Source organism: Medicago sativa, chromosome 3 (genome assembly GCF_051527215.1).
Source record: "Medicago sativa cultivar Bolivia chromosome 3, Bolivia_mono, whole genome shotgun sequence".
NCBI lineage: Eukaryota > Viridiplantae > Streptophyta > Magnoliopsida > Fabales > Fabaceae > Medicago > Medicago sativa.
The window spans coordinates 52972637-52996217 of record NC_140751.1 but is presented as its reverse complement, the minus strand read 5'-3'; the positions used below and the strand labels follow the sequence as shown (position 1 = coordinate 52996217).

Here is a 23581-nt window from a genome sequence, read left to right as displayed (position 1 = left end):
AACAAATCAAGGGTTGTGAGTGTACCCTTTTCAAAAAAAAAAAAGGTTGTGAGTGTAAGAGGAGCAAATCTATTAATAATGGTGAAAAGGTTGCCCGTGAGATTCCCTTAAAGCAGTGAATATCCCGAATCCACATTCATCATATAATTAACCGATCATAAGACGAAGGGTATTATAGACAATACATAAAAGAATACTAGTATTAATTTAAAAAAGAAAAAGAAAAGCATATTAAAATCTGAAATTAGAGATATTGGAGTGCTTGAAGTTAATATATGCATAATTAAGTAGCTTAAGCTTTTTAACTTGTAAGGTCAAATATTAAAAAACTCTAGCATTAATTCCACTATACTCTTCTTCCTCATGCATGTACCATACAAGTTCCTCTCACCTATTGCCACTTTTGCAGCGTCAACTATTCTCCCCCCCAACACCTTATTATATAAACCCCTATGTCCCCCTCTTAATTTTCTACCAACAAATCAAAAACACAAAAAACAATAACACATTATTTCCTTTCTTCTTCTTTTCTAACTCTTCTTTTCTAACTATTCTACTAAGTCTTTCAAGTTTCAACCGGCAAAGCCATGGGGATCCTAAAAGCAATCATCATCATAGCAATAACGTTGGCTTTGTCCCTCACAATCACAATGAAAACCATCAAGCATAACGAATCGAAACCGGCATCGATTCATCTAGATTCTCTTTCACAAGACCAACAACCACTAATCCTCCATGAGAAAAACAAGTTTCTTCCTTCAAAGAGGGTAAGTCGCCTCCTAGCTCAAAACCCTAATGCACCTATTCATTGTCACAAGCAAGATGAGATTTGCGACTATTATGGTGCCAAGAACGCGACATGTTGCAACAACAAATGCATTGATTTGGGATATGATAAGCATAATTGTGGTGCGTGCAAGAAGCATTGCAAGTTCACTCAAACATGTTGTAGAGGACAATGTGTTGATACAAACTATGATAAGAGGCATTGTGGAGAGTGCAATAATCGGTGTGAAATTGGTCAGTATTGTGTCTATGGAATGTGCGATTATGCATAAGATATTATTTATCGAGTCTCCAATATAGGGTCTCATATTTTATTTTATTTTTGAAAAGGCATAGGGTCTTATGGTACTATACGAGGGTTGTCATGATTTTATTAAAAATATATCCAATAAAAAAAACCGCATTTGTGGCGGTATTATATCTGAAATAAATTATTGACATAGTATTTTGTTTTTTTGACAAATATATTAACAATCAGCTGGCAAATCGGTTGACTTGAGACTTTAGGAGCCGTTTGATAGTTCGGATATGAAGACAAAATATGATTCATTTATGATATCCTTTTTAAATCTCATGTTTGATCCAGCAAAAAGATAACATATAAAATAGATTATTTTTCTATCATATGTAACTTTTATCATGAGTATAGGCTGATTTAGAAACTATCCTGACATAATTGAAAATTTATTCCTTGTTTTTTTTAGAGAAATTTATTCCTTGTTTATTACCATGATATTCTGTCGTTTTTTAAATGTTGTCATTTCTGACTCATTTAAAAATTCATTTCTTTGCTATATTATTGCTGACATTGTAAAAGATAAATATGGTTTATTGAGTTTGTTACATTTGAAAGTCACAAATATCTATATTTATAATTTTAATTTATATAAAAAATTATATAAAATATCATTTGTAATTTATTCACAAAATTTCTATAAAATATTGTTGATAATCTACACACGTTAGCGCAATAAAAAGAACAAAAAAAATGAGCATTCGAGTGCCCGTCTTTCCGCTAGTTATATATAAAGAGAATACAAATTTCTGGCGTGACTTTTTCCTTTACAATTTAAACCTTTATATAAACTATTTTATTTACAATTTAATCATTCTTTATTTAATTAATTTAATTTTTCAAAAATCTATACTTTTATACAAAAAATAAAAGTTTTAGTATAACATTTTTTTCAAAAAAATTTGACCATTTGTTTGATTTTTTTGTTGTCATTTTATCTTTTCTCATCCATCAAATAACTTAATTTTTAAATAATCAGACAAAATTTTACAAATGCTAAGTGCCTGAAATAACATAAATTTTCAATCTATATACGGGTGTTGAAGGTAGGTCGTGGTTAGGTGGTGTGTGTTTTGGCGTCTTTTTTGGTGTTTATTTTGAGTGTTTTGCTTATATATGATGCCTCTGTTTTAAAGTTTCTAGATGACCGATCTCGTTCGTCTTGTGCAGGGACCGGGTTTTTCTAATAAAAATTTTCCGTTAAAAAAAAACATAAATTTTCAACCGAAAGCTCATAAAAAACTCAATTAAAAAAATGGTATTTTAATTTTAGTTTTAATCCTTCTATTTTCACGATTTTATCAAATTGGCCCCCCTATTCTAAGATCTTATAGTCTTGGTCCCTCCATCAAATATTTGGTTTAAATATGGCGATATAACAGTGAGTAAATGAAGTTTCTAAAAGTGTTTTCCTACAATTTCATCGATGTTAATCTTTTCTCGTATACCATGTCATTCAAAACATACTTCATCCAGTCACATTTATAAGAAAAAACAATTTTTTTATGTTCATTGAATAATTAATGTATCGGGTCTATATATAAGTCAGATACATTAGTTATTTAATGAATCTAAAAAGTTATTTTTTGCATATAAATGTGACTAGAGGGAGTATCACACCGACAATTTTTAGTTTAAAAAAAATAGAGGGATTATAATTGTTAGATTTTAAAATAGGGGTCAAATCCATAAAATGATATTTTTTGAGGTGATTTTGAGCCCCGTTTATTTTAGATTTTTAAATTTTTTTAACAAAATGATGAAATATTTAAAATGACATATTAAGATAAGATTTTTACATCCTTAAAAAAAAGATAATATTTTTACAAAAAAAAAATCATTTTTCCTTTAAAAAATTATAGCAAAAAGATATAAAAATCTATTTTAAAAAAAAAGTTCATAACTATCAGACTATTTAATTTTCTTTAATTTGTTTTTTTCATCTTCTCCATTTTATTTTGTGTTGCTTGTTTAACCACCTCAACAGACAAACACACCACCACTTGTCTCATCTTCCACCAATGACATCTCCGGTGATGGCGGAAGCAGCTGCCGTCTTAGCTTTCCGATCAGTAATGCTCCGTGTCCAACAAGCGGCGGAAAGATCCGGAACCAAACCCGATCGAGTTCGGGTCGTTGCAGTATCCAAAACCAAACCCATTTCCATGATTCGCCAACTCTATGACGCTGGTCATAGAGTCTTTGGGGAAAACTATGTCCAAGAAATCGTTGAGAAAGCTCCTCAGGTATGAAAACTTTTTTTTTTTCCTTCATATTGCATTTCAAATTTTAATCAAGTAAAATTTCTCTATGAAATTGTAGTTATTAAGTACGAACACTCCTCAGATTAGGTGTCTTCCGGTGTTGGACACGCGTCGGTGTCAGACAACGAACCTGTTTTTTTTTTTTTTTGAAAAGGACAACGAACCTGTTATTACACTGAATTATGTCTTTTCTCAAATTATTATCTGTGTCGGTGTTTGTTGCTTCATATTATCATATGAATGCTTGGAATTATGAAATTGTAATAAATGTCTCTAAAATTGTATATTATCTCTTATTTATAGTCTTTCAGCAATATTTTGAGTGGTAAAAATAGTAAGATATGAGGACTGATTGACATTTACAAATAATTTTGAAGTAGGTAGTTCGATTGTGAGCTAAGAAACACGAAAAACTTGTATGCATGAGGTCTAGTTGTAAACATAGCACGAACATTTATGATTGAAGGTGTGCCTGGTGTTCGACACATGTGTCAGTGTCCGACAAAACACTCATTCATGTGATTACATTCAATTTTGTCATTTTTCAAATTATTACATGTGTCAACGTGTCAGTGTCATGTTCAGTGTCCGTATGTAGAGCTTCGTTAATTTGAAATATTCACCAATGGAAGTGATGATGGGACTAAAATGACTAACAATTTACAATTTCAGAGACGTTTTTATCAATTTCTTAATTTTAGGGATGAATTCGCTAGCAAATATAATTTCAGGGACAAATTTGAGGATTCACTCGATTCTAATTGTTTTTTGTTCTTTTTTATTCTGTATTTATATGTCTAGTCAAAGCAGTACTGTGTTATTTTTGTTCTGTCTGGCTGTAAAGTTCTAAGAATTTTGTTTGGGGATTTGGCTGCAGCTTCCGCAAGATATTCAGTGGCACTTCATTGGGCATTTGCAGAGCAATAAAGCCAAAACACTTCTGAGTATGCTTTTTCTTTTTCGTTTTTTTATTTATATTTTCATTTACTTGTGATTTGTTTCTAAATATGTTTCTTTTTAATTATTAGATTAATGTAGAATGAATGCTTTTTTTGTAGTTTCACTAGGATGTTCAATACAAATGTGACCTTAGAATACTTTGAGTTTAGTTTTGACATAAACACTCATTAGTGTTTCTGATTTTGTATACACCTATAAAAACAATGACATGCCCAAAAGCTTATTTCAACTTCTTTCATTAAACATCATAGAGTATCTCATGGATAAGTGCTTGATTTTGGTTCCTAAAATAACTTAGAATAAATGCTTAACTAAGCTGATTATCTAGACAGGTTCTAAGTGGCCGGGATAAACTTGTTCTTGGGAAGAGTTTTGAGTTTTGACCACTGTTTCTGATTTTTATACTTTATATGATTGCTAACATCCTTCATATTTATAAAGGAGTTATCTTGGTTGAGGCTGTTTGGTTCTTCTTTTCTTTATCATCCTTATATTAGGTTAACGTTAACCTTGTGTGCTTTATTATGCAGGCGGAGTTCCAAATTTGGCCATGGTTGAGGGCGTGGACAATCAGAAGGTAGACATTTATAACCAATATTACCAGTAGCTCTTAGAGATATGAATTTGTTATTTTCTTTGTATTTTATGCTTTAATTTGATCTTCAGGTTGTGCTCAATTATAATTTAGGATTTAGTATTTTCTGTTCACATTCCTTTTAGATAACTAGTTGGAGTTCCAAACTGTGATTTCGATAAGCTAATTTTCTTACTAATACCACTTGCCATATCATTTGACAAACCTTTAATGTGTTCTTGTACTTCTGTAACTGGCAGGTGGCAAATAACCTTGACCGTATGGTTTCAAACCTGGGAAGAAATCGTCTGAGGGTTTTGGTGCAAGTAAATACCAGTGGAGAAGAATGTAAGTTCTGCTTAAAACAATGAGTTACTCTAAATTCTTGTTGTATTTGGTTATTTACGAGGGTTTCCAACATCCTCGGGCGCGAAGCTGAGCCATACTGTTAGGATCCCATATTTGAATGTGGGCAAATAGGCCGTTAGTTAATTCTTGCATGCCTATTATGTGGGGAGTGATGTTAGTAAAATATAGGAAGGAGGGAAAGGATTATGACCTGGCAGAGGCTAAGGGTGCACGTAGTGTGTGACCAATTATGTTATAAATGGTGTGAAAAGAGAGGGATTTTTCATCATCTTTTCTATTAGAGCTGTAAAGGTTGGGCAAAGAGAGATTTATCTTTTTTTTAGGAGCAATAGCTCTTGGGTTACAGGGTGACTATCTCTGCAATACATCTCTTTTTCTATCAATAATACAATATATTCTCCTCTTATTTGAGGTTCCTATCACATATTCGGCGTATCTGTAACCCTTATTGTGTATGTTGTGACTTGTATGTATCTGCATCACTGTAATTTTGTGGACTTGTCTTCACATACCGTGCCTTCTTAATTTAGTGTCAGGAAATTATTTTTTATCATCTGTTTGGTGTTTCTTATGTTATTCCATAAGTCAGAATATAATTAAAACATTCACCTCTCTTTTTTGATAGACAAATATTAGTAAATTAGTGATTATGTTAGTTTCTAAGGTTAGAACTCCAGACCTCTTGGTTAAAACTCCTTCAACATTGCTCAGGTCATCCACCGAGCTGCCTACTTGGGAATCACACCTTCCCCTCTTATTCCAAAGTTACTGAGTGGCTTTTAGCTTTTATATATTCATTGCAGATAATGACATGGTTTTGTTGCTTAATCAATGATAGTTCAACAGCTATTAGATTGGAAGACTGCATCTGATCCATATTGTTTTACTTTTCTATTATGTATTGGCATTGTTTCAACATTCAAGTACTTTTGAGTGCATTGTTTGTCAGAATACGGTGCTTTTATTCCTTACATGTCTAAATATATAAACTTGTTAACTATTTTAAGTATTGTTTGTTGCAGCCAAATCTGGTGTTGATCCTTCCGATTGTGTTGATCTTGCAAAACATGTTAAATTGAGCTGTCCAAACTTAGAATTCTCTGGCTTAATGACAATAGGAATGCCAGACTATACCTCAACTCCGCAGAACTTTCGGGTAATAGTTATATTCTAAAGCATGTGGAGAACTCTTTGAAATGTCCTGTTTCTTGAGTTCATATTATTTTACTTGAATTTAATCTGTATTTTTTAGAATCATTTCATTGGTTTCGTGGCACAGCTTTATGCGCCTCGACGCTAAACTCTAATGTCTATTTGCTAATATTTTTTCTTTTGTGAAAATGTAGACCCTATCAAATTGCAGGACTGAAGTTTGCAAGGCACTTGAAATGGACGAGGAGCAATGTGAACTGTCAATGGGCATGTCTGGCGATTTTGAGTTAGCGGTATGGAATAGTGTGTTAAAGTTATTCAGCAGTTATTTAATTATCTTGATAGTTGCATTATGTGATTGCATCTTGAAATATCTGATAATTATGGTCTTACGGATGCTTTTTACCTCATAAGGGAATGAATTGACTCCTAATACTGGAGTGGGATTTTTTGGTGTTCGCAGTGATAGTAATAGTTTATAGTTAGAGATTGTTATGATGAGACTGACACATTCTCTTTTCTAAGGAATATGATTTAGTTATGTCATGATAGATCGGTGGTCACATAAGATGAGATTTTAAAGCAAATTATTAGTGAAAAAATCGGTGTAGCCCTAATTCTAAAAAAGATTGTAGTGCCTTGTTTTATGTAGTTTGTGCATGCACAAAGAGCCCCATTAGAAGTGCCAATAAGGAAAGTAAAACACACAGAGGATAGTCTAATAGGAGCTGGGTTATTTTAACACAATGGGATAACAAAATTTGACAACAATTTGGATGGTTAATGCAATTCAAATACATGGTTAATTACATTAAGTAGATGGTTGATGAATATAACAAGAGTTAACATCCCATTAATCATCCACATAACACAATTGTTGAATTAACCACAATTTTGAATGTCATTAACCACAAATTTTAGGTGTAGATTTGAACACAAAATTGTGATTAAGAGATATCATGTATATTTGATTGATCACTTGACAATCGTGGTTAACGAAGTTCAAAATTGTGGTTAATTACGTTCAGTGGACGATTAATGAGCTGTGACACCCTGTTATATTCATTAACCACCCACTTAACATAACTAACCATATATTCAAACGGCATTAACCATTCAAATTGTTGTTGATTTTTGTCGTCAAAATATCATTTCTCATCTAATTGTTCAGAGGTAGGAGATGATTAAGGAAAACTGTAGACTAACATATATAAGACCAAGGAAACCTTTAGATATGATTCATGAATCATGACAGAACGTCATGATACTGTTTGATCTATATTCTTCTACTTCTAGTGTATTTTGATGTTGTATTATTTGTTCATTTGTAAGTATATAATATAACTAGTTAACAAATATTCTTGCCTTTTCAGATCGAATCGGGTAGTACTAATGTGAGAATTGGGTCAACAATATTTGGTCCAAGAGAATATGCAAAAAAGCAATGATAGCAGAAAGCTGCAATCTATCTCTTCCTCCTAAAGTAGATAAGACATGATTACACTATGGCACAGATCTCTTAAATGGTATTGTGTTTTATTACCATTGTAATTGATATAATAAAATTGTTAATAATCACTTTCGTAATAAGTATATGTACTAAGAACAAACTGCATGGAAAATCTTTCAATTTCTTGTTTTCTATTCTTACAGAATGCTTGTTCATGCTATTTGGAAAGAGGGAAAGGGAAGCAAATATACTATAGTATATAGTTGCAGCATGCTCCATTATTATACAGCGACCATCTGCAAAAAGAAACTTAACAATTGTAACCAGTGTTTGAATATTGTTTATCTTCAATGACTATTTGCAGGGCAATTTGCGCCGTGATTATTCTTAATAATCTGGTCTTAAAGTAACTGATTTTTATTTTTTTGCCACCTAACTGGATGTTATTTATAAATCATAATTCATATGTTACATGCAGAAAGAAATCAAATAATTCTAATTAAAGCTTAAAATAGAGGCAACACCAAAGGGGTCTCATTTATACTCTTGATATTTGAAGGATTTCTGAGTGCCTCAACCAGATTGAACACCAAATTGCCTACAGTCTCTTTAATTTCTTTGTCAATAGGGTTGGCTTGAGCTAGCATAACTGATACAACAACAATCAAATCTTATTCCTCTAAATGAGGTCGGCTACATAGATCAAATTACGTCATAATGTTCTATCATAAACCATATTTTATTCAACTCATTAATCTATAAATTTTTCCTAAGAGCTAGCATATGTAAAATCTCATTGGATCAATCTCATCCAAAATTATACTTTCAAATAATAAAATTGGGAAGAAAATATAATCAGGGGAGGTTCTTGGAGAAAATGTCACCATAGTACTTATAGATAAAGATACAGTGAAAATATGAAGAATTCTGCTCTTTACCCAAATGATTTTGCTCATGCCCAAAGTAAAAGACCTTAATGCCCCTACGCATATTAAGTCACGCTAGTGCAAATAGTAACATATGTTAACTCACATTACGTAGGTTAACATGCGTTAATGTTATTTGTAGAAAAACATCGTGCATGTTAACATGTGTTTGTGTTATTTGTAAAAAAAATTACGCATGTTAACATGCGTTAGTGTAATGCGGTGCGTGAGTTAACTCACGTTCATAGCAGAAACAGAAACTGCATTAAATGCATGCAGTAAAAGAACAGACTTTTGAAAAGTCTAGAAAGTCCCGTAATCACACCACAGTCATAACTTAACCAAATTACGCCAGTTTAAGTAGTTTATTGGATAATACGACATAATTGATCAAAATTACTTAAAAACATCGTTTTTCTCACAATCACATATAAACGATCCAAACGGTCCAAATTTCATAAATTCGTCGGTAATGACCCGTAATAATTTAAACACACTTAATGACACGTAAACGATCCAAAATAATTCTTTTCATATATTTATATAATATTAGTTACATATTGGCCATAAATATCAAAATTACACAATAGGCCACCAAAAAATATGTCAGGGGTGTAATACCACCAAAAAATAGGACGAACACCCACCGACCCAAAAGTGTCATAACCTATCTAACTAGATTAGTGATAGTGCATAATCTTCATCTTCATCCATGACTTCGTTCTCTTGCTTTGGCGTTTCCGGAGTGCCAAAGTAATATGATTGTGCTCATTTGTTGGTTTCTTTGGCGGCTTCGGCTCCTTAGACATGAGCTCATCGAAAACTTCGTTCTCTTGCTTTGGCTTTTCCGGAGTGTCCAAGTTAACTTACGCAAAACTCACAACTAGCGTGAGTTAACTCACGCTCAGCCCTAGCACCTACTGAACAAAATGACGTGACAGGTAAAAAAACAAGGAAAATAGGATGAGTTTTGGTGATACATTACCTGTTCTTTGATGCTTGATGAGCGTAGAAACTTGCTTCCTGACGATTTGCAATGATTTGGAGTGAAGATTATGACCCAAAAATTCGCACTTTTTGGGTTTTTGGAGGTGGAGGGAAAGAAAAAATGGTGCTTTGTGCTTGCTTGCTGAGTTTTGAACGAAACATATTACTTAGCGTGAGTTAACTCACGCTACGTGACTTAAGTCACGTAGCGGATGTTAACACACGCTACGCAAGTTAAGTTGCGTAGGGGCAGTTTGGTATTTTACTTTGGGAATGAGCGAAACGATTTGGGTAAAGAGCAGAATTCAAATATGATCTATGATGGAATCTCTACAACAATACACATTTTTAACGTCTAAGTCAACCAAATCATTGCCAAGCACAACCAAGTCATTTTCTAATCATTATCGTAGTTATTATATTGAAACTATACAACCTTTGTGAATACGAACTTATAAATTTTACTGTTTGTTGACAAATTAGTACATTTGCTGTTTTCTTCATCACAGTTCAAGCAAATATGTCTAGTGCCACTTGTTACTTCTAGCTCATGCAACTTCCACTTGCTTCACATGCAACAAATAAGGTGTCGTTCATGCAACAAAACAATGTGTCATCTCGTGAATTAAACAAGATGTAAAGTATGAAAGTGGCTAGAATTTAGTGAGATGTAAGATAAACATCTTGATATTTTTAATTCATAGTATGGTAACAAGTAACTATGTTAGTACACCCATACAATGATTTCTTTGAAAAGATTTCTTCTTCATTTTTGCTTTTATAAACAAGCTACACTCTCTCATTCAACACTTTCAATTTTAATTCTCCTCACTTTATATCAGTAAAAAAAACAAGTGTTGGTGAAGTTCTCCAAAAACCTTCATCCTTATCTTCTTGCATCTACATGATTCATCTTCCAAATCAATAAACTTTCTTCATCAATAGGTAGATCAATTAACATGACTATCATTTCTATTACCAAAAAGTAGCAAAAAGAAGATTTGAACAATCCTAACCATTTTAATGATCATCTTTTTGAATTCATTTACCTTCAGTTGCAAACGAATCTTATGCAAACCTCCCTAATTTATAACTTAACTAAAACAACAATTGTTGAGTTAGGGATCAACAATTAAAATTAAAAGTGTAGACCCATCTTGATCCTTCACAATTTTCCGTCTGAGCCAATTTAGTCTCCGATAAAAATAAAACATAAAGTAGTATTTGACATTTTCATATCAGAGACAAATTAGTTCATCTATTATACCAAGTCATTGATTAATTTGTGCCTGATATGAAGATGTCAACGACTACTTTTATTTTTGTTAGAGACTAAACTGACTCGTACGAAAACTGTGATGGATCAAAATGAGTTATAATCTAAAATTAAAAATAAAATGAAAAAGCCAAAAAGTAAAAGAAAAATGTAACCAAACAAGTCCTAGTCTTATATTCCTTGACTCAAAAACCTCTCTTGAACCCAACACAACAAAAACAACTCTCAGTAGCACACTGTTCTTTGCTACTGTGTCAGTGTTTTTCATTTCTTATCCATTCTCAAACAACATTACAACAATGTCAACAACAACGACACTTTCAATTCCTCTCAATATCTTCTTCTTCCATCAAATTCAAACCACACCCACTTCTTCATTCTCTCAACAGCCTCAAACCGTTACCTTTTCTCGTAGAAAAACCGTTGTAAAAACCGCTTGTTCTGGTTCAGAACAAAATCCACAACAACAACAAAAGAAGCATAAGAAGAAGAAAGAGTTGAATAACAATGCTAATGAAACTGATTTTGAGGCAGAAAAGGGCTATGACCCTGTTGGGTTTCTTGTAAAACGTGGTGTTTCTCATAAAGTGTTTGCTCAGTTTCTTCGTGAAAGGTGTGTGGATTGAATTCAAATGGAAAAATTTGGTTGAATTTGTGTTTTGATTTTATGGGTTTGTTTTGTTTTTGTGATTTTCTTAGAAAGTTTGAGTCTTTAGTAGAAGTTGGAACTGAGTGTGTGTTTGGTTCTACGGTGACAAAATTTGATTTTCATTGAATTTGTAAAATTGATTTTAGTTGAAAGTGACTTTAACGTAAAATGATTTATATTTGGACACGTTCATGTGAGAGTGAGTCGAACATTAATTTGAATGTAAAAATCATGGATGTCTGTAATAGCGGTTATGTACAAATATTCAGGATCCGATTAGGTTGGCCTAGTGAAAAATATGTTAGGATGCAAGTCGAGAGAATGTTTACGAGGATGCATATTAGTAGGAGGTCGTGTTTGATTCCTTGTGAAACATAAATTCCTTGGGAAGTGGTCCTACCTCGTTGCCCTGTTGGCCTCGACTAAGAACACCTTCAATAGGAGGATACATAATTCACATTTTAAAGGTCCTAAAATATACACATATTCAAGGACTATGGATGCAATTTCCAATATTCAGAGACCAAATGGCTGACATTGTAGCATTTAAGGATTAATGTGACTATTTACTCAGTATCTTTCATATAATAAGGGGTTCAATGTAATTAGCACCGAAGTTGGTATAACTATTACTGAATAAAAAGGTGTAGGAAAACCTGTATGTTTTCAATTTTTGTTGTGATAGTGAGTTACATAGCTCTGATTGGTACTTTTTTGTTGTTCTTTCTTGGAGTGTTGGACATTTGATGCAGAGAATTTTTAAAATGTTAATTTTCATTTGTTTTGTAGATATAAAGCGTTGAAGGACCTGAAAGATGAAATTTTGAAGCGGCACATGAACTTCAAGGAGATGGCTTCTGGGTTAGTTCTAATATGTGGCATTGATTTAACATTTAAGTTTATACTTCAATGCATTGCTGTGTATTTTGGTCATCCTCTACAAGCTGCATTCTTTCTATCAGGTGTCTTTGAATATTTTAATTCTACCCATTCAATCAACCTAATTGGAAAACAAAAATTATGATGTGTTTTCTGTTTCCTATATGTTTATGAAATTATCGACATTATGAAATTATGGTATTTGACAAAGCTGTGCTTGTAAAGTTACGAGGTTCCTTTTGAGTTGCATTTGACTCGTCTTTATTATGTCCGTCCAGGTTTGAGTTATTGGGTATGCATCGCCATCCAGAACATAGGGTGGATTATATGGAATGGGCTCCAGGTTTGGCATCTCCTGAGGATATTTTTTAGGCTCTATCTGGTTTTCATATCCCAAATATTGAATTGTTAGTCTTATTTAGTCTATCTTCGACAAGAATAATACCTTGACTCTCGTAAGATTTCAACATCCTGAGTTTTAGCTTGCACCATGGTGTAAATTTTGGCAAATCAGTGTTTTATTCTGCTCTTTGAAGTATGTGTTTAGGAAAGGTCTTGTGTGTCTGAGCAACACCTACTTCTATCTGTCACCTGGTATTTAGGGCCGAGTCTATATATCCTGATAAATAGGGATTAGTTTTAGTCTTTTGTATCAAGTCAGTATCAAGTTATTAACAATAGTATTCAAAGTTCTTATTATTTTCCCTTCTCCTTTTATCTAAAATATCACACCGTCAATAGTTATTTTTCCCAAGTTTCCATCCAGAGTAATCTGTTGTTTGAACTTATTACTGTTCATCCTTTCTTGTTGTATTAAGAAGCATGTAAATGCAGGGGCTCGATATTGTGCAATTACTGCTGACTTCAATGGCTGGTCACCTACTGAAAATTGTGCAAGAGAGCATTACTTCGGTCATGATGATTATGGATACTGGTTTATTGTTCTTGAAGATAAGCTGAGAGAGGGAGAAGAGGCAGATGAACTTTATTTTCAGCAGTATAACTATGTAGATGATTATGATAAAGGGGATAGTGGAGTCACTGTTGAAGAGCTCTTTAAGAAAGCAAACGATGAGTACTGGCAACCAGGAGAAGACCGTTACCTGAAAAACCATTTCGAAGTTCCAGCTAAGTTGTACGAACAGATGTTTGGTCCTAATGGACCTCAAACCATGGAGGAGTTGGGAGACATACCAGATGCAGAAACAAGGTATAAGGAATGGGCAGCAAAGAATGGACCTTCCCCTTATGCTGTGATTGATGATGGCAAGAATTACGACATATTTAATGTGAAAGTGGATCCAGAATGGCAAGAAAGAATTCGTGCGTTGAAACCTCCTATAGCATATTGGCTTGAGACACGTAAAGGCAGGAAGGCATGGTTGAAAAAGTATATGCCCGGCATTCCTCATGGAAGCAAGTACAGGGTTTACTTTAACACTCCAAATGGGTCATTGGAGCGGGTACCTGCTTGGGCTACATATGTGCAACCAGGTAAACCTTACACTAGGGATTCTCGAAAGTCATTTATTCATCTGTACATTAAAACTCCTTTAGATTCGTATTTGTTCCTATGTAGTATGCTGTTGTCGTTTCTTTTTGTAAAGCCCTGCTTATGCATTTGTGCATGGTTTTTATGTTCTTTTGCATAGTCTCACTTGTATATGTTATTTTATCTTGTTGTTTCAATTGCAAATGTGATTCTTTAAGGTAATCTTCTATGTATTGACAATGACCAGACTGCTGTGAACATTAGCTAAAATGCATCCTTGAATACATGTTTAGAGTTTGCTTGATGTCGAAGTCAACTTTTTCTTCCATTAACAAACATTTGTACTTACTGGTCAATAGAAATTTCATTGAGCATTGCTGGAGAGTCTATTAGCATGGTATTATCACCATTTCCATAATATTATGATTTTTTTTATTTTTTTGTATTTTTATTGATTCCGTGTTATCTGAATGTTATGTATTCAGAATTAGATGGAAGGCAAGCTTATGCGATCCACTGGGAACCACCCCCTGAAGATGCTTACAAATGGAAAAATGGAAGTCCCAAAGTACCAAAGTCATTGCGGATATATGAAGCTCATATTGGAATTAGTGGATCCGAGCCAAAAATATCTTCATTTAATGATTTCACAGACAAGGTTCTGTTTTTTTTGGACATGAAGTTTATAGTTAACCCATTATATCTTCTGTGTATAACCACCCCCTTGAATTTATATTATATACTTAATGCAGGTTCTTCCCTACATAAAAGAAGCTGGATACAATGCAATTCAGTTGATTGGAGTTGTGGAACACAAGGATTATTTTACTGTTGGTTACAGAGTAAGTTAACATTGTTGTAATTCTTAATTAATTTTGTGACTCTAATTACATCTTGATTAAGTTTCTCTAGAATTTCTTAAGTCAGAGACATTGATGACCGCTGTATCTAGGAAGGCACGAGTAAAGTTAGGAAAATCTAGTGGTCTTAGTATGATCCATGAGGGTATGAATCGGAATGTTAAGCTTCTGTTATAGGTTAGTGTAAAAATGTTAATCATTATTGAATTTTGAATAGAGGAATATGGAGAATTTCCAAATATACCTATTAAATTGATAATATATAAGATAACTTTATTGGTAACTGTTGATGCAAATAATTTGTGTGAAAAGGCATGCATGCTTTATCTTGTAAGTCATGGTATAAGCTACAATTATAAGCACGCACCTTCCTTATAGGTTCTTCTTAAATATTATATGTTTTATTATTTGTTAGATTATTATATTGCAACTCTTACCTTTGACAACATTCTGCTTTTTCACAAATCAGTTATGAGTTTTAACAATAAATGAATCAAAAGTTCACTATTTTTAGTTAGTTAGGAACATGCTCAAAATTCTATCTGATTGGTGCAGGTTACCAATTTTTATGCCACTAGTAGTCGATATGGCACTCCTGATGACTTCAAGCGATTAGTTGATGAGGCACATGGTGAGTAGAAATTTAATCATAACCGTTAGTATTGAAAATTATAGACAGAAACAGTACATTATATTTGTTGAATTACATGAGTTCATCGAAGTCAAGGATAATGTCCACGTAATTGGATATGTATCTAGATTAAACGGAGCTAAGAAAGGAAAAACAAGCATCAGTGCATATTTTTCCTATTTTGCTTAAAGGTTAAAAGTAAAAATAAAATATAAAGTTGTTTGGAAAAGCAATCCAAGTTGCTAATGATGGAATTGGAATTGTTATTTTGGCTATTGAGAAGCTTGCATTCATCTTCGGATGGAGAAGTGAATTCTTGAAAGTCTTGGAAATGTGCGATGTAGTTATTGACTTATTGTCCATTTATCCATTGTTTGAAGAAGTCACACCCCACCACTATATAAAGAGGTAAGGCAATCCAAGTTAAAGAGAATTGAGCAAGCGTGTGACGTGAGTGATCACTTGTGTAATGAATGTGAGTGTCATTCCTTGTAACTCTCTAGTGGGACATGTAGGTGATACAAAGCGTGGGATGAGTTTTCAAGTTTAATACAACTTGTAAACTTGTGTGGGATAGTAAACCTTTTCTTGGATTTTTTTTTTTACGAATATAGGCAAGAAGTGATGAATCATGTCGAATGTCGACTGTGTCTTTTTTGCTGTTTGTTTGTGGTTTCTTTTGTGTGTGTTTATATCTCCAATCTTTGGTGGCTGCCATTTTTTCCAGCAATAATGACATAATTTCTGCTCTATCTTCATTTTCATTGGGGGAAACACACTATTTTGCTAACTATGTTGCACCAACACTTCACATTGATGGTGTGTCCGGTGTCTGACACCGACACATGTTGTTACCTTCAATTATTCCATTATCTTAAATTATTATCGATGTTGATGTGTTAGTGGTAGTGTTGTGTCTGGTTTTCGTGTCTGTGCTTCATAGTTGCTGACTCTTCTTTTGGTTGCACAGGACTAGGATTGCTTGTATTCATGGAAATTGTCCATTCGTATGCTGCTGCAGATGAGATGGTTGGATTATCGATGTTTGATGGATCTAATGACTGTTTTTTTCATTCTGGTATTGTCCATGATGCTGAAACCTCTTTATTTAGTAACACTTGCATTTTTCATTCATTCAATACCACATGATAAACCTTGTTTGTTTTTCACTGCATGCATGCGATGATGCAATATTATGAATGGCAGTAGAAATATAATATGATTTTGTAATGATAACCCTTTACATAAAAAATCATAACATCTAGCAATTATGGAAAGAAATGTTAATTTTTTTTTAACATTATAAAATGTTCAACATATATCCACAATGAACATAGAAATGATAAAGTTTAGTTGAATCTTCATCATTGATCATTCAACTTACTGGCAAAATAGCTTCCTTTGATACACCGCGCACCTGAGAACACAAATACATGATATATTGATTAGCTATTTGTCAAGTTTGAGTTTGGCACATTTATTTAATTAAGCTTAACATAAGTTTTAGCTTATTTCTTTAGTGAAACAAATGAGCTTAAGCGAAGTATTTAACAAGCCAAGCTTGTATATATCACAATTAGCTCTGTTCGTTAACACTACTATTATTATAAATTATTTTAATGCAAAATTCCCTGATCTGTAATTGTAATATTATTTTAGCTTTTCTAAAGTGATAATTTGCCAAGTGTGATTACGTGTATAGGTGTTTTAAACGTCTTTTGGTTCCTTAGAAAAAGAAAGTGTTGTATCGAGCTTTCCTACCTCGAACTTAGCCTTTATTCTAATTCTAATAACTGTAAATGCCAACCGTGATTTGACTTTTTCAACAGGAAAACGGGGGCAACACAAGTTCTGGGGAACCAGAATGTTCAAATATGGCGATCTTGATGTTCTACATTTCCTTCTATCAAACTTGAACTGGTATACACAATTGCACAAGAATTTATAACTTATAATTGCCTCTTTGAGCCATTGTGTTTCTACCTAATTGGTCTACCAGTTCATTTTATTGATCAGAAATGTCAATATTTTTTTTCATATTTTGTTTTTTTTATTTTCTATTGCCTCATTATCTGGGAGGGAGTGTTTGTTTATGCTAAATTGATCACTTCATGATGTTTGAACAGGTGGGTTGAGGAGTATCAAATTGATGGTTTCCAGTTCCATTCACTTTCATCTATGATATATACTCACAACGGTTTTGCTTCGTTTACTGGTGACTTGGAGGAGTAAGACATTTTCCAAGCTTCATTGCTTCTTATATAGTAATATTAATTTTATATTTGAGATTTTGTTGGCTTTCGTAAATGTATCTTAGTTCCGAGTCATTGCATGAATCCTAATGCTATTGTGATAGCATCCATAAAATATTTCTGTCCTTTTAAAAGATTCTTTATGGCTTTCTGTGTCATCCTCAATTTTAAGGTATAAATATTGTCACAATAGTGCAGAGCTGAAGTAACTACAATACCGAATTGTATTTAGTAGATTGTTTTTCAAAATGTGAAACATAACGATCTTGATTATTGCATTGCATTGATTACAAATTCTACTTTCATTCAGGTACAGCAACCAATATGTTGACAAGGAGGCACTATTATATCTTATCATGGCCAATGAGATTCTACATGTTCTTTACCCAAATATTGTTACAATAGCAGAAGATGTAAGCTTTGATGTTCTTTTCATTAATTTAGATACTTATTAGCATCGATTAGTACTTCTCGAAAGTGATCCAAAAAATGCCATTTTGTGAGTTTGAACCATGTGCATGTAAAAGCATCACGGAAGACCAAAGTAAACTCTAGAAGTGATAACCATGAAACTAAACTTTACCCTTAGTTGATTTGGTTTCTGAAATATCCCATTGACCTCATTTAGTTTGTATAGAGGAACCCACCTTGTTATGAGAAGGCTGGGTTGTCTGTGTTGGATTTCAAAAAAGGCTGACCAAGTAAGCTAACCATGAAAAAGACAAGCATTTATTTAGATTCAAGAAGCTAATAATAAAGGGAATAGATAGCATGCACTATTGTTTTGGCGGCAGAAATGATCATACTCGAGATTTTTCAAATTTTTAAAAAATTATCAGTCATTATTTTTTTGGAAGGGAAACTAGAGCCAATGGTTTGGCTACAGACATGATTTATGATAGAATCAATGGTTGTGGTTTTCTATTGCCAAAATCTGCACCATCATAAAACTCAATTATTTGCAGCCTACGTGGCAATCTGAAGTGTGCTTTGGAGTTTGGAGTAAGGTCCAACAATTCATAAATAACTGACATACTATTATTGTAATACATTGACCACCATGGAGTAGTGAACAGTTACTTTTTAACTTGTGCTGTAAGTAATCATTATCCTTACTGTGCATAATATTTGTATCCATTATTGATCAGGCAACATATTATCCTGGATTATGTGAGCCAACTTCTCAAGGTGGACTTGGATTTGATTACTATGTCAACCTTTCTGCGCCCGAGATGTGGTCAACTTTTCTCGAGACTGTTCCTGATCATGAATGGAGCATGACTAAGGTCATACTTGAATATAATTGATCATTTTATTAATTGTTTTTTTAGGTTCCATTAGCATTACTAATTTTTTTTAAATTAAACTCTAATTTATTTTATGTTGCATCTCATGCTGCAGATTGTTAGCACATTAATTTCCAAAAAGGAATATGCTGATAAGATGCTCTTGTATGCAGAAAACCACAACCAGGTAACTCAACCTTTTTTTGATTTTGTGAAGATCTGTTTGGTTTGTTTTTCAGGTATCATTGTGATCTAACTTTTTCTTATCTTGCTGCCAGTCCATATCTGGTAGGCGGTCATTTGCAGAAGCATTGTTCGGTGAAATTGACGAGCATTCAGAAAACTATAAGGAGTCTTTATCGAGGGGAACTTCATTACATAAAGTATGATTTTAACCAATTTCCTCTGTTTTTCTGTTTAGAACTGGAGATAGGAATATAGACATCTTTTCCATTTCCTTTTTTCTTCTCATTTTTATAAATATTCCCGACTTTTGTGCCAGATGATCAGATTGATCACATTAACAATTGGCGGTCGTGCATATATGAACTTCATGGGCAATGAATTTGGGCATCCAAAGGTGAGGAATTGATTACTCTTCTTGAATATACACAACTACCACCTGTTTGTGACTGAACATGTTAATGTTTTACCCGTGCCAGAGTGTTGAGTTTCCATCACCAAGCAACGACTTCTCATATTCGCTTGCAAATCGTCAGTGGGATCTTTTGGAAAAAGATGGAATTCACCGTGATTTATGTACATTTGATAAGGTATCAATTCAATCCCTTTTGTTATAGTTGTAATCTTGCTCACTAGTTATGACTCGTGTCTTGGTGGAAAGTAATTGGATAATGAAATTGGCCAATTCATCAATGCATTTATTTGTGTTCTGTTTGCTAATAATTGTTTAATCATAAGCAGTGCACTGCTGGCAAATCGTTTAATTAAATCTTAACTATTTAATAATCATATGTGGCTTGAAGCTTCCATTCAGATTAAGACTTCATGTTTGTAAGTGACCCGTAAACAAATGGAGATTATGTAATTACTTGTCCCATTCTTTTCAGGACATGATGAAGCTGGATGAAAAGGAGAGAGTGATCTCGCGAGCTTTTCCAACCTTTCACCATGTTAATGACAGTTCAATGGTACATCAATTTTTTTTTTCCTTCCTTCCTTTTAAATAATTGGTTGCTTTTACTTCCTCGTCAGTTTTTAGCATATTGTTTGACAGTTCGTCTGTATTCTAAGGCTCTACTTGGATAAATAGCTTAATTAAGCGCGTATAGAATAAACACGTATCATAGAATAAACACTCATATAGAATAAATAGCTTAATTAAGTGTGAATATGTATAGGCTGTTTTGATATAAACTATAAGATGTTTTCATAAGCTCTCTAGGACTAGGAGAGCTTATGGACATATTATAAGCTGTTTCGTTAAGCTCTCCCGAACAGACTCACAAGAGTTTATGCCAATAGATAAACTCAAATAAGCTAAGTCAAACTTGCCTCAAGTGTCCTGTTCTTCAATTATACATTCTAAGTGGTGTAGCATATACCATGCCAACTGCATTCAATTAATGTACATAGTAGAACTTAACACTTTCCTTATTTGCAGGTCATATCTTACGTCAGAGGCCCCCTTCTCTTCATTTTCAATTTTCATCCAACAGATTCTTATGATAGTTATGCAGTAGGTGTAGAAGAGGCTGGGGAGTATCAAGTGAGTATCACTTCATAATTAAATTTGAAACTTCACCACATTTAATGTTTAGCATTTGGTTTTAGGCCTGTTGTACGGTAACTAACTTTGTCAAGACATTTTGATGGTACAGCTTATTCTAAACACAGATGAAATAAAGTATGCCGGTCAGGGGATCCTTAAAGAAGACCAATATTTTCAAAGAACTATAAGCAGAAGGTAGTCATGCTTCTTGAATCTCTTCCAAATCCATCTTTTCGCCTCTTTGATTTTATCCTTGTGCCTTTTGTATTTGTTTTTAACTTATCATGTTTTGATGTGGGTAACATGTATTGACAGAGTCGATGGCCATCGGAACTGCATAGAGGTGCAACTGCCCAGCAGAACTGCTCAGGTTAATAGTTTGTTGCCACTGTTACATTTTTTGTTTACTTTCTATGTTTCGCTGATCAACGTAAGCATTGAAATATATCTAAGTTGAAGTCGTTCGTCTAAGTTTTAACTGGCCCCTGTTCAGTATTAACAAATATCACCAATAAGGAAAAACAAATTCTTGAATGGCCTTCTTTATTGCATCCTGTCTCGATAGTTTGCAAGTCCGTCCTTAAGGGTTTCACACTTTACATAGGGCTTTGATGGGTAACCTCCTTAGTTGGTTAGTATGGGTAGGCTGTGGTGTATATAAGTAAGGGCAGACCGTGTTGTACACACACACACACACACACATGGCGTCGATGAAGGAATTAGTTGGAAGAATCTTTTCATTTGAAACAAATACGGCCTTTGGGCATTGCTAGGTGTAGACCGTCGAAGTCCTGCAATCTCTTTCTCCCTTCATTCCTTTTCAATGTTCAGTTTTTTAGAAGGAAAAAAATTGTATATATTTATTTGTCGTTTTCAAGTTTTAATGTTATATTAACTACTTTTTTTTGTCAAATATACCTTTACCACATCAATTGTTTTACATCTACGTTAATGAAGAGAGAGTAAATGGATGAGTGGACCAATGAAACTTAAGAGTATCTTTGAAATTTGGTTATTAATCAAAGCTATTTCTTTATTTGTGCAAAACCATAATAAAAGACATGTATACAGAAGCAGAGAGTATATGTAACAAGTCGAATTGTTCCCAAACTATTTTTAATAAAGATACCAGTTTCTATCAGGCTTTTCCTTCTTGTCCAAGTTACTTTTCTGGAAATATGAATTACAGTGGATTTTACTCACTGCAATATCAACAAACATTCAATCAAATGTTTAGCACAGAACTTTTTGAAGGATGTGCATCTTTATATTATTCAGTATACTTATGCTTGACATGACCAAAAGATAAAGAATTCTGTTCTACCTTTTTCAGGTTTATAAGTTGAAGCGGATTTTGAGAATATGAAGGATGCTGCAGCATCTGCGGAGTATCTTCCAACAAGAACTTGATCACATTGAAAAACTGTTAGTTTTCTTTGACATGTCGAATGTTGTTAGAAAAATTTAACAGTAAATATGATCGAGCCTTAACATACCTTTGCATGGAAGTTCAGAACAAACGGATCCTAGATTCATGAAGATGCAAGGTATTGGAATATGACTGCATATTCTAATTATGCAAACCGAGGATTTTGGTTGTAAAGGGTTAATCCTACTGATCCAGATACCACAAATTTCGTATAGGTTGCGTAAAAAGTTGCTAGAAAATCTACACTGATAATGATATAGTTTAAAGGGGGGAGGAACTTATGTGTATAGAACTTTGCTTTTAGCTATCCCATTTACTTTCGTAAAGAGTAGTAACTAAAGTATTCAGTTGCTGTAACATTGATTGTACCTGAAGTAAGTTATACCTGAATTATCTGTATATTGATTCAGTTCAATTGTTATATGGAATATGTAAATTTCATAATTAGAGGGTGCATCAAATATAGTAGATGGATTATGACATTAATGGCCAACTTGTGTGCAGAAGAGAACTAAGATGTTTGGATAATTTGGCATAAAATTGATGCATACATTATCAAAATGAGTTTTAACAAATTTATTTATTTATATAAATACACTTCATGTAAATTTTTTCACCTCTATTTTATTTTTGATAAAATTGACAATAAATATATCAAACTACCATAGTTGTTTGTTTTTTTTAATCAAATTTATTTGCAATAAATAAGGAATGATTACAATATGTTAATATTACACATTCAAGTCGAAGAGGATACAATACAAATGTATTAACTACTTTTGTTCTGTCAAAAAAAAACTACTTTTGTAATAATTGTGCCAAATTTGAATGAAAATAGGTTTCCCAACTAGGAAAAGGAAAAATTGAAGTTGTTGATGCAGGAATGAAAGTTCTCATCTCACGTAGTTGAAGGGAATTGATGAGAAGATACAACTCAAATGAAGGGTAAAAGAGACATGTGAACCGAACCATATGCATACCTGCATCAAAAAGATGCACGTTTCAGAAGCTAGGAGACCTACTTCACTCATAATCGATTTAAAAGAAGAAACGAGTAATTTGAGTGGAGGGTGCCCGGAGAACCCAAAGGGTTGTAACCGTGTTCAATGGGAAGAGAAATATTCTCACTGGATAACCAAACATATACACTTCTTCGATTTTGCTTAATCCTAAATAAAAATATTTTTGACATAAAGTGTAACTGTAACCGATGTAGTTTACGTATAAAGACATCAATGAGTATATACTCAAAGTTTCTTTTTAGCATACTATATGAAACATAATATCATAATGAACATTGTCCATACATATTCAGAGTCAATGTGATAAATT

General features: G+C 33.3%; 3 protein-coding genes across 4 annotated transcripts; all 3 read left to right on the top strand.

Moving 5' to 3' along the window:
- The first annotated feature begins 491 nt into the window (after positions 1–491).
- LOC146938270 (stigma-specific STIG1-like protein 3) lies at positions 492–1357 on the top strand. Its single transcript, XM_085757835.1, has one exon. The coding sequence runs from the start codon at positions 588–590 to the stop codon at positions 1056–1058; it is 471 nt and encodes a 156-aa protein (XP_085613961.1). The 5' UTR covers positions 492–587; the 3' UTR covers positions 1059–1357.
- Positions 1358–3015: 1658 nt separating this feature from the next.
- On the top strand, positions 3016–8260 carry LOC146938269 (uncharacterized). 2 transcript variants are annotated; one of them, XR_015031226.1, is made up of 8 exons: positions 3016–3327; positions 4223–4289; positions 4836–4882; positions 5140–5227; positions 6271–6404; positions 6595–6693; positions 7774–7926; positions 8054–8260. XR_015031226.1 is itself a non-coding variant. In XM_085752241.1 (7 exons), the coding sequence occupies exons 1-7, from the start codon at positions 3103–3105 to the stop codon at positions 7846–7848; spliced, it is 735 nt and encodes a 244-aa protein (XP_085608367.1). In that variant the 5' UTR covers positions 3016–3102; the 3' UTR covers positions 7849–8044. The 2 variants fall into 2 exon arrangements, 1 of the variants encoding a protein (XP_085608367.1); XM_085752241.1 differs by lacking the exon at positions 8054–8260 and having other exon boundaries at positions 7774–8044.
- A 2979-nt stretch (positions 8261–11239) lies between these two features.
- EMB2729 (Alpha amylase family protein) lies at positions 11240–22693 on the top strand. Its single transcript, XM_085752240.1, has 21 exons — positions 11240–11652; positions 12478–12549; positions 12846–12910; positions 13402–14061; positions 14545–14717; positions 14812–14901; positions 15475–15550; positions 16521–16628; positions 17380–17470; positions 17677–17778; positions 18113–18215; positions 18951–19088; positions 19204–19275; positions 19367–19471; positions 19591–19668; positions 19751–19861; positions 20159–20239; positions 20713–20817; positions 20930–21015; positions 21136–21190; positions 22154–22693. The coding sequence occupies exons 1-21, from the start codon at positions 11339–11341 to the stop codon at positions 22184–22186; spliced, it is 2718 nt and encodes a 905-aa protein (XP_085608366.1). The 5' UTR covers positions 11240–11338; the 3' UTR covers positions 22187–22693.
- Positions 22694–23581: the final 888 nt, after the last annotated feature.

Excerpts from the sequence above, each read along its gene's own strand:
- LOC146938270 (XM_085757835.1), top strand. The coding sequence starts at position 588 with ATGGGGATCCTAAAAGCAATCATCATCATAGCAATAACGTTGGCTTTG.
- LOC146938269 (XM_085752241.1), top strand. The coding sequence starts at position 3,103 with ATGACATCTCCGGTGATGGCGGAAGCAGCTGCCGTCTTAGCTTTCCGA. Across the intron at positions 4,883-5,139 it reads AGGGCGTGGACAATCAGAAG|GTGGCAAATAACCTTGACCG; the intron begins GTAGACATTTAT and ends TGTAACTGGCAG. Across the intron at positions 5,228-6,270 it reads AAATACCAGTGGAGAAGAAT|CCAAATCTGGTGTTGATCCT; the intron begins GTAAGTTCTGCT and ends TGTTTGTTGCAG.
- EMB2729 (XM_085752240.1), top strand. The coding sequence starts at position 11,339 with ATGTCAACAACAACGACACTTTCAATTCCTCTCAATATCTTCTTCTTC. Across the intron at positions 14,718-14,811 it reads TTAATGATTTCACAGACAAG|GTTCTTCCCTACATAAAAGA; the intron begins GTTCTGTTTTTT and ends TACTTAATGCAG. Across the intron at positions 21,191-22,153 it reads TGCCCAGCAGAACTGCTCAG|GTTTATAAGTTGAAGCGGAT; the intron begins GTTAATAGTTTG and ends TACCTTTTTCAG.